This window comes from Pantherophis guttatus, chromosome 2 (assembly GCF_059756535.1).
Source record: "Pantherophis guttatus breed Tessera chromosome 2, ASM5975653v1, whole genome shotgun sequence".
Classification (NCBI taxonomy): domain Eukaryota; kingdom Metazoa; phylum Chordata; class Lepidosauria; order Squamata; family Colubridae; genus Pantherophis; species Pantherophis guttatus.
In genome coordinates, this window is record NC_142064.1 from 261,185,084 (window position 1) to 261,195,991 (window position 10,908).

Sequence of the window (10,908 nt, forward strand, 5' to 3'; positions counted from 1 at the left end):
TATTGCCTGAAAGCCCGGTATATTCTTTCAAGAAAAGTCCTCAGGACTCTCATCTTTCTTTCTGCCTTATTTCAGATACTTTTGCAAGATTCTTACTTTAGGGAACTCCATTTTGGATTCCATAGAAGACTAAAGATTGAGAATTCTGTAGCCTCATATTGTCCCCATCATCATCCGGATCCCTTTCTGGCTCCCTGAGGTGGAATTCCCAGCCGGTTGTCACTCTCATGCTCTCTCTTTTTTTTTTTTAACTGCTGCTCCATCATCCCCCCCTCACCTGTCTCTGTTCCTCTGGTGTTAGAAGGACATTCATCTGTGTCTGAATGTCTGCCCAAGTGGGGTTATGTGTCCTTATAACAGGTAAGAATAGTGAGCACATTTTCTCTGGGTCTTCCCTATAAGTGCGATTTTGTTGCTTCTATTATAAGGGTCTGAAATAGAAAATGATGTGTAAACTAGGATGGAATCTATTTCCTCCTCGTACCACTATATTTTCTCTAAGTGGAGCCTGCATCTCAGGTTTCAGTTTTGAATGAGATTGGATATCACAAGAGTCACTCATTTTTTATTATGTTGTTCCTCAGCCTCCCCGCTTCTCTGAGATCTCCTTGTCTGGGGCCTCCCATTCCATGAGTAAGTAGGGGGTGGCAGACCAGATCTCAGTCCTCCAGTCCACCCTTCTCCTTTCTTGCCATAATATCCTTCTCCGTCTCTTCCATTTGAGTCAACAGAAGCTTCTCCTGTCCTTCTAACCAGAGTTGTAGCTCTCTGAATTCAGCCACTACATCTTTTTTCACTTCTTTGATGAGGTCCTAGAACAAGAAGGACAAAAGACATAATTTTATTTTATTTTTATTGTTTTACTTAATTATTTTTACTTTTATTTTAATTGTTATAATAATTAAACAGATTCCTTGAAGAATCCAGAAGTGAGGTGGGAGAATATCCGAAGAAGACAAAAAACCCATTTGATATTAAAAAGTGGAGGGGGGAAAGGGTTTTTTTTTAAAGGCTCTAGTTTAATGATCTCTCATGAAAATTTTCTTGGCAATCAGGGATTCCAAAAAAAGAGATAGAAAAATGTTTGTGTCACAATTTTTTCAATAGGAGGAAATATGGTTTGCCTTAATTTATTAAACAAAACAAACCCATTGTATAAAACACGGCTCATGGGATAGATGCACTTAACCCAACTGTGACTCATTCAGCCGATGGTGACATCTCAGTCCCCAGGTTAAGAACAAGTTCTGTGCCCTAATACCGTCTTTAACTTGAATTTCATTTAAGTCAGAATTTGTACTAAAACACAGGCTGCCTATTATCAAAGATGGCAGACGGTGTTTTCCTTCCTATTAGCTCAGAAGCTCTTCACCCTTGGATCAATACTTACAAGCATCTCCTTCACTGTTTGCTCTGTGTCTCCTTTGTATGTAGCTATTTTTCCTTTCTCCTCCTTCTGAGCCTTCAGGCAATCCTCCAGCTTGATCTGAAAAATACAAGTTTTGAGTTTCTTTTCCGTAAAGGATTACATCGGAGGGAAGACCCAGTTAGAAGATATATGCAATCGTCATAAATACATGGCAGTTGGCAAGCATCCAAATTTTGATCATGTGACCACAGAATGCTGCAATGATCACAAGGGTGAAAAGCATTATGTCACTTTTTTCATTGTCATCGTAACTTTGAACAGTCGCTAAACGAATGGTTTTAAGTCGAGGACTACCTGTAATGGCATTAAAGTGAGCTGCCTGAGTCTCCTGGTTGCAGTCATCCAGAAGCATCACTGAGAAATGAACGTTTGGCCTGATCCAGCAGGAGTGTTTTTCGGGGTCTGCACTCAAGACTTTGGAGGAATGACAATTTCGTTCTAGAGCAAATGTGGAAAGGGAGCTGGCAAAGGGAGCCTATTTCCCCCTACAGGCAATTTCCCTTGCTAAGCAAGACAGTTAAGTGATGTTCTTGCTGCAGTTGTTTTTTTAAAAAATAATATTTATTAAATTTTCAAACATTAAAATATACAGTATAAAAAAATAGAAAAGAACAAAAAATAAAAAACTATAACAAACAACAAAAACTGGCCGCACCTCCAACAATCCGGGGACCTGTTTTGAGAATATCCTTGCCAATCTCGCTTGTGGCAGGTGCCATCGGTAAAACATCTTATAAAGATTCTCCTTGTAAGCAGCTGACATTGTTATTTTATAGTTTCTCTCCCATAATTTATCCCATTGAGCCAAATGAATGTTATAGCCAAAATTTCTTGCCCAGCTAATCATTGTTTCCTTCACGGTTTCTTCTTCCATTTTAAATTTTAACAGAAAATTATACATTTTTGTGATCATTTTTTCTCCTGGTCCTAATAATATCTTATCCAATTCCAATTGTTCTCTGTGTATACCATATTGTTCCCTGTCTTTTTTATATTTTGTCCTAATTTGCAAATATGGCCACCAGTCAATTTTTATTCCTTATTTTTTTAAAATCCTGTTCTGTTTTTAAATTTCCAAGGTCTTGCTGCAGTTGTTAAGTGAATCACTGCAGTTGTTCACTTTTAGTAACACAGTTGTGAAGTGATTCTGGCTTTTGCTGAAGTACGTCATTAAAAGTCCCTTGAGCCGCCTCTCCAGTCTGGTTTTAATTCGCATCTACGCCAGGCTAAACCCAGTTTGTGGACAACAGAAAAAGTAAATTGGTCCAAGGATTGCCAGGAAGACCAAGGATCTGGATGCCCCTCCGCAGCGATTCCTCCTGGCTGACTCCTACCTGGTATTCCTGGAAAGCCTCCTCCATAGGGATCACCGAGTGGCCCTCGTGCTCTTTGGATCGGTCGCAGACCACGCAGATGAGGGTCTGGTGGTCCTTACAGAATAGCTCGAGGGGCTCCCGGTGCTTCTGGCAGAGGCTCCCTCCTTCCTCGCCCGGATGGCTGCTGCATAGCTTGGCCCCTTCCAGCACCCGCGCCAGCTGCCGGTTGGGGAGGAGGCTGCGGGGCGCGAAGGTCTGTCTGCATTGGGGACAGAAAGCCTCTGATTCCGACGTCCCCCAACTGCGGGTCAGGCAGCCCCGGCAGAAGTTGTGGTCGCACTCCGGGATGAGCACGGGGTCCTGGAAATAGTCCAGGCAGATGGAGCAGGTGGCTTCTTCCAGGAAACCCTGCAAGGGCGCATCGGCCGCCATCGCCGCCTCCTCCGCCGGGACAAAGAAAGAGAAAGTTAAGTTTCGTTTCTTTTCCTCCAAATCAGGTGACCGCCTTTGGGCTCTCCCCAGACGGGAAACCGAAATGAATTGTTGTTATTCTTGCGGTCAGCCTCGCTGGCTTCTTAAAGGGGAAAAAAGTGTTTTAAAAACAACAAACTGGAGAGAAGCAAACATTCACAGGATGGACCCCCGATCAATTATTATTGGCCCAATCAGCTCGTCAAAGAGAGGGGGGGAGTTTTCAAAATAATAATCCTTCTTCTTCTTCCTTCTTTCCTTCCTCCTCCCCCCCCCTCCTCCTCTTCCTTCTCCTTCATATCCCTCGTCGGACGTTGGCGATCATGTTGGCGATCCTATTTTTATCAACAGCCGCACGAAAAAGTGCTGCTTTTTAAAATCTGGGGAGAAGCAAATATTCTTGGGACGGACCCCCCAATCAATTACTGATCCAAGTATCCTGCTAAAGGGAAAGATATTGAAAAATCCTGGGGAGGAAGAAACATTCATGGGGCTGATTCACCATCAATTATTATTCAGCCAGCCACTTGTTAAAGGGGAAAATGCTTTTTTAAAAAATGGGAAGAACGAAACATTTATGGGACAGAAACGGAATGGAGTAAATTTGGCATGGCAGAAACTGGGAGAAACCCTTGATAAAACCCCAAAGCCAATGCTGCAATCGATAGGATGTCTCACAGATAAAGGAGAACGTAGAAATTATAATCCTTCCCCTAACTTCTAATATGAATATCTGGCAAAGGAAGACCTGCCTGGACTGTCCCTTTCCCAGCCAGCCAATCAGGAAATGGATCAGGAAAAGTTCTAAAATTGGGCAAAGACTACCTTGTGGATTATGCAATATATAGAATGTGGAATGGGATCATTTGCTGGATGGAAATCTTCAAGTTTGACCAATGAGCTCCCTTAAGGCAAAAGATGGATAGAAAGAGCCATTAGGAGTCTCAGGCCAACCTAGGACAGGGGGACCCATGGGGGGGGAAGGGAATCTGGTGGGTGGAGAACATCTTATAGGCCCTTTATTCAAGGGCTTTTGGGGGAGGCTTCCTTAGTCACAATGGGCTCCCCAAGGGGACATGGACACTCCCAAGCCCCTTCCTTTATCTTGCCATTTCAGAGGTGGCACCTCATTTATGGAATGTCCTCCCCAGAGAACCTCAGTTGGTACCCACAGTGGCCTCATTTTGGCACCAGGTGAAAACCCTTCTGTGTTGGGAGGGAGGGAGGGAGGGGAAGGAAGGGAGGGAGGGAGGGAGGGAGGGAGGAAGGAAGGAAGGAAGGAAGGAAGGAAGGAAGGAAGGAAGGAAGGAATCACTAATATGACTGAGGCTACTATGATGCTACTAAACAGATTTAGGGCCTGGAAACTATAGATACCAAATTTCCATAATATTCACATCTAAATCCCTTTTTAATATCCCATATTTATGTTGCAGGAAAATCTTCAACCAAGGAAGTTTAAAATTGTATCATCTAGTGTGTTAAAGGGAAGTACTGTATAGCAAAATCCTATCTAATTTTTTAAAGTCTGTATTCTAACTAGTAAAATCACTGAAAACATTTCTCTATATCTTGCTGTAGCATCCTTTTTTTTACACTAATGGACACTCTTAGGTAACAATTCTGTTCCTAACTAATTGTTGTCCCCAATTGGGGTCTGAACCTGGTGCTGAGGCCAATGAAGAATGCCAGACACGAGGTGCAGGTTTTGATTGCTTTTTATTGGGGTACCCCAAGGAAAAGGGCTCCTGGCCAAAATGCCAAGAGAGCCAAGAACAAAGGATGAAGAAAGCTTTATACATTTTCACTAAAGAAGAAGGCAGGACAAGGCGGGATAGTAAGAAATATCATCTAATAAACATTGTAGTAATAATTTTACAGTTTGTTCTATAGGTCTCTAGCTGTCCCTATTCCTAAGCCTTGGCTAATGAATGCCCCAGGAGTTATCTAATGCCCCTTTGATTTGCTGCAGGCCATCTCTATTCCTAACTTTTAGCTGAGGTCTGTAATTTGCCTAACTCTAGTTACTTTTATCAGCTTTCTAACTACCCAGAATTGTTACAAGCTTTACACATGCATATTTCCTGTGAATCAGCAGCCTTTGTTCTTGCCAGACAGACTCCACAATTACAGGCTTCCTGACTTACTTTCAAGTGGGTGCAAGACCTGGCTTCATTTTAGCAGACGGCCCATCATTTGCCCCCCCTCCCCCTTTGAATCTGAAAACTATTTAATTTTCCAAGATTCACCCAACATCATTATTCGGTTCTTAACCAGTTGGAATCAGGCAACCATCCTGTCAGTCAATGCCACCAGCCTTTCCATTCGTCCATGGGGGCTGGGGGGAGGAGTTGCAGCTATCTTTGTGATGTGTGTAGTTCGGCTGTGGAATTCCTCTGATTTGTCCAGAATCTGCACACAGCATTGTTGTCCAAGTAAGGGAGACAAACGTCCTTAGGATGCCATATATCTAGAGCCATCCTATTCTGAACTGAACTGTCATTCTCCGAATGGCTTCTTGATCTTCTGCTGCAGCAATAAAGAAACTCCCCAGTCTCATTAGCTAGGATTTCCTCCACTGCCTGTATACGATACATTTATTTATTTATTTATTTATTTATTTATTTATTTATTTATTTATTTATTTATTTATTTATTTATTTATTTATTTATTTATTGGTTCGATTTATATGCCCCCCTTCTCCGGAGACTCAGGGCGGCTTGCAATACGTTAAGCAATGGCTTTCATACTTTTGTATATACCTGTTTAGTAGGGCTTTTGGCCCCCCTAAGCGGTGTTCTTTTTTATACAAAGTCAGCTTATTGCCCCCACAATCCGGGTCCTCATTTTACCTACCTCGGAAGAATGGAAGGCTGAGTCAACCTTGAGCCTCTTGAGATTTAACCTCGTGGTAATTGCAGGCAGCTAGCAGCTAAGTGCTATTTAACAGCAATTTAGTCCACTTCGCCACCAAGGCTCCTGTAGCTGGCATTATTGAGGGTCCAGAGCCCACTGAACAAAGTAAGAATTGGTAGTTCTTCAGGTACTTTCTGGATTGTTCAAGGTCCCTCTGGTTTCTAATCTTCCTTTCAGGTAAAGTGGGCATAATATAGGTGGGTGGGAGGAGCACAGTTACATAACAAATCATATGGTCTCATCCTGACAGTAGTTAAGTCTACTTGGCTTAATATTTTAGCCTTCACATACACACACCCCAATCAGCTCTTGGTAATAATTGGCTAACTCTCCTAATTCTAGTGTGGGGAGCTACAAATACCTTTTGGGGAAATTTCCTAATTGAGAGAAGACCTATGGGAGATGGTAGTTCTCCTCTCACACAACGATGGTTCCAGAGGCTTTTCTTTCCAGAACAATAACTTAAGTCCCAGTTCTTCTACTGAGGAAGTCCCAGGCTGCACAGTCCAATAATCAGATGGTGGGTATTTCGTCACTCTGGAAGTGATCTGTCCAAGATGCCAGGCCTTCCACTTTTAGTGCCACATATGTGGTCAGAAGCACTTGAAACGGTCCCTTCCACTTCTGATCCAAGGACATTGTTAATCCCCATGTCTTTACAAGCACCCAGTCTGTAGGCTGAAACGGATGTACTGGATGATCTAGTCCAGGGTATTGATTTTTCTGCAGATAACAGGAAAGAAACTTCATAACCCCAGCGAGTTGTCTTACTTATTGTTACAAGGTCAGTTCACCCACCAGTGGGATGGACCTCTCCTCTGCCTTTAGGGAGGGATGTGGTTGCCCAAAAAGGGCCTCAAAAGAGGCTCAAGCCCACTCGCTGTCGAGGTGCAATGTGCAGCCCTAACAACATGAGTGGCAAAGTTTGCGATGAGGACAGGTGAGCCTCCTGGCATAAGTGAGCTAGCTGTTGTTTTTTTTAAATCATTACCTTTTTCTGCTATAGGACTACTTGCCAGGTGGTAGACTGAGTAAACCTCTCTATTAGTCCTGCAAGCAAAAGCCTCAGGCCATCCTGTGAAGGTCCATGCTAGTCCCACAACATACTCAAAAGCTTGCTTTCTAGGTAATTCAGTGAGGTCTATTTCCCAAATTGTCCCTGGGTAGTTGCCTTTAAGTTGGACTCCTAAGGGGTGGGCGCCTGGCTACTTTTGGATTATTTCTGGCATAGATCAGACAAACTGCTACAGCTTGGGAGGCTGCGGAATAGAGACCCTTGTCTACTACACAGCATGTCACTTAGTCTACCAGTCCCTTTGACCCCCCATTGTGTGCTGGCATGTATTTGTTATAAATGAATCCTCTGAGGTGTATTTGGTAGAATAGGTCTGCCCTCTACCTTCCACCACCCATCCTTCCTCTCCCTGCCTCCAACTGATGTGGCCCATGTCCTACCCTTGGGAGTCCAAGAGAGTGGAGAAGTGGGTAGGGAGAAATAGGAGTTAGGTAGGCTGTTTATTGTAAGTGTGGTAGGGAGGCTTCCTTAGCAGCTCCATCTGCAGCCCAATTTCCTTTTGTGTAAAGGGGAATCTTAGAATGTCCCTTGACATGTAAGACTCCTACTTGTTTTGTTTGCCAAGCAGCCTCCAATACTTTTAAAATTTGTGGGCTATATTTAACGGTTGATTCTCTTGCATTTAATACTCCTCTTTCCTTCCACAAGGCTCCATGGGCACGCAAGGCTCCAAAGGTATATTTGCTATTAATGTTTGTCCCACAGCCAGCTGTAAGGCTCTATTTAGAGTGACCAGTTCAGCCAGTTGGGCAGAAATGTTTACTGGTAATGGGTTGACTTCTACAACTTCCCTTGCTGTCACCACTGCATATCCTGCCTTTCTCTGGCCTTCTACCATAAAGCTACCAGCATTCACAGTCAGCATTTGGGATCAACTGATCACAAGTCTACCCGTCTGCCAAGCCCCCGCCAGTAGGTCTTTGGACCTACCCTGTCCTGTAGGGACAGGGGGATAGAGAGGGACCCCTCGGACGGCCGAGAGGAACGGGCAGGTTCCTGGGGCCGGAGGCTTGCCCTCTGAGCCGGCGGCAGTGGAATGGCGGCCATGGCAGCTGGACTGAGACCGCGGCAACCGGGATACAAGAATGTGCAGGAGAAGAGGAGAAGCATTTGAGCAGGGGGCTAGACTAGAAGACCTCCAAGGCCCCTTCCAGTTCTATTCTGATTGATTGATTGATTGATTGACCTTCAGTATTTGTGAGCCAGTTGGCTCAGGAATTTTTTGGAGCTGAAATCTGCAAATTATAAAAAGGCCATCGGTTCCCCCCACCCCAATTGCTAAAGGGAAAGATTTTGAAAAATCCCGGGGAGAAAGAAACATCCATTGTACAGATTGCCAAACAATTATTTATTTTATTTTATTTTATTTTATTTTATTTTATTTTATTTTATTTTATTTTATTTTATTTTATTATTTTATTTTATTTTATTTTATTTTATTTTATTTTATTTTATTTTATTTTATTTTATTTTATTTTATTTTATTTTATTCGGCTTATATGCCGCCCTATCTCACAATGGACTCAGGGCGGCTCACAACAATAAAACACAAGCCACAATATAAAATAAAAATTAAAATCTAAAAAATTTAAAATTAACCCTTAAAACCCTTAAAACCCCATCGTCAGTCCAGGTCAAGGGAATTAAAAAGCCAAGTTTTTAATTCACGGCAGAAGGTGCGAAGGTCAGGCGCTAATCGGAGCTCCAAGGGAAGTTGATTCCAGAGGGTGGGCGCACCGACCGAGAAGGCTCTACCCCTGGGGGCCGCCAGCCGCCACTGTCTAGCCGACGGCACCCTGAGTAGGCCCTCTCTATGGGCGCGAACAGGGCGATGGGATATCGTTGCTGGCTGTAAGTGGTCCGCCAAATATCCTGGTCCTAAGCCATGTTGGGCTTTATAGGTCATCACCAGCACCTTGAATCTCACCCGGAGGGCAACCGGTAGCCAATGCAAACCGCGTAGGAGGGGTGTAACATGGGAGTATCGGGATTCTCCCATCACAACCTGCGCGGCTGCATTCTGCACCAGCTGAAGCCTCCGGGTGGTCCTCAAGGGCAGCCCCATGTAAAGAGCATTGCAGTAGTCAATCTGTGAGGTGACCAGCACATGAGTAACTGTGTGTAGGGCAATTATTATTGATCCAACCAGCTTGTTAAAGGGGAAAATGCTTTTTTTTTCAATATGAAGAAGGAAACATTTATGGGACCGGAGGGAGTAAACCTGGACTGAAAGAGACAGTAAGAAGCCTTTGATAAAAGCCCAAAACTAATCCTGCAATTGATGGGTTGTCTCAGAGATAAAGGGGAAATTAAACTCTTTTCAGTCACTTTTAATTGGAATATCCTTCAGAGAAAGAACTGCCTGGACTGCCCCCTTCCCAGCCATCCAATCAGGAAACGGATCAGGAAAAGCTGGAAAATTGGGCAAAAGTCAACATAAAGAGGCAGCCTGGATCACTCTGTGGAAGGGAGACAGAGAAGACTATCTTGTAGATGTAGAATATGGAATATGTAGAATGTGGGATAGGATCATTTGCTGACTGGAAATCTTCACGTTTGACCAATGAAATGCCTCTTAAGGCAAAAGGAGGATAGAAAGAGGCATTAGGAGTCTCAGGCCAACTTAGGACAGGGGGACCCATGGGAAGAGGTGGGGGGATCTGGTGGGTGGAGAACATCTTATACACCTTTGCCCTTTGTTCAAGGGTTTTTTGGGGATGCTTCTTTAATCCCAACAGGGTCTCTGAGGGGACATAGAGAGTCCCAAGCCCCCTCCTTTATTTTGGCTTTTTGTTGGTGGCACGTAATTTCTGGAATGACCTCCCCAGAGTCCCTTAATTGGCAGCCACAGTGGCCTCATTTTGGCACCAGGTGAAGACCTTTGGAAGGAAGGAAGGAAGGAAGGAAAGGAAGGAAGGAAGGAAGGAAGGAAGGAAGGAAGGAAGGAAGGAAGGAAGGAAGGAAGGAAGGAAGCATGAATATGACTGCAACTACAGTACTACTACTAAACAGGTTTAGGGCTGGGACCTAATTTACAGAACATTCACATCTAAATCTCTTTTAAATATTCCCCAGAAGTGGGGAGATGCAACGCAGAAACAACCCTAGAGGGAGTCAACAAAGACCTAAGGGAGGGAAGCCCCACCCCTTATTTACATATAGGGAAAAGGCGGAGCTGGCTGCCATCTGGAGTTTGTTGACATGCCTTGGGATACCGTGGCCGTAATCCCCATCCCTTTCGATAGTCTGTTGGGCTAGATCAGTGGCTCCCAATTTGACATATGTGAAGTCAAATAATAAGCATTTTAACATTTCTCATTTATTATTATTATTATTATTATTATTATTATTATTATTATTATTATTATTATTATTATTATTATTATTAATTCAACTTGTAAACCGCCCTTCTCCCCAAGGGGACTCAGGGCGGTGAACAGCCAAACTTAAAACACATATAGTACAAAAGTTAAAAAAAAAACTAAAAATAAATTAAATCATCGGCATTTCCAATTTAAAATCCCAGATCTGCAAAATCGAAAAGTTCCCAATTTAAAACCCAGAATCAATAAAATCGAACATTTAAAAACCCCATTAAAACCATTTTAAGCTAGGCCAGCTTGTTGATGTTGTTAATGTATATAGACATTAAAAAGTGCTTTATGAGAGTGTTTCACACTTATGACTATTGCAGCATCCT

At 43.3% G+C, this 10,908-nt stretch overlaps 1 protein-coding gene across 1 annotated transcript; it reads right to left on the reverse strand.

Moving 5' to 3' along the window:
• Nucleotides 1–545: 545 nt before the first annotated feature.
• LOC148115721 (E3 ubiquitin-protein ligase TRIM17-like) lies at nt 546–3,249 on the reverse strand. Its single transcript, XM_087883972.1, has 3 exons — nt 2,764–3,249; nt 1,391–1,486; nt 546–812 (listed from the first exon to the last, which is right to left on the reverse strand). The coding sequence occupies exons 1-3, from the start codon at nt 3,175–3,177 to the stop codon at nt 660–662; spliced, it is 663 nt and encodes a 220-aa protein (XP_087740098.1). The 5' UTR covers nt 3,178–3,249; the 3' UTR covers nt 546–659.
• Nucleotides 3,250–10,908: the final 7,659 nt, after the last annotated feature.

Excerpts from the sequence above, each read along its gene's own strand:
- LOC148115721 (XM_087883972.1), bottom strand. The coding sequence starts at position 3,177 with ATGGCGGCCGATGCGCCCTTGCAGGGTTTCCTGGAAGAAGCCACCTGC. Across the intron at positions 1,487-2,763 it reads AGGCTTTCCAGGAATACCAG|ATCAAGCTGGAGGATTGCCT; the intron begins GTAGGAGTCAGC and ends TGTATTTTTCAG. Across the intron at positions 813-1,390 it reads AAACAGTGAAGGAGATGCTT|GACCTCATCAAAGAAGTGAA; the intron begins GTAAGTATTGAT and ends TTCTTGTTCTAG.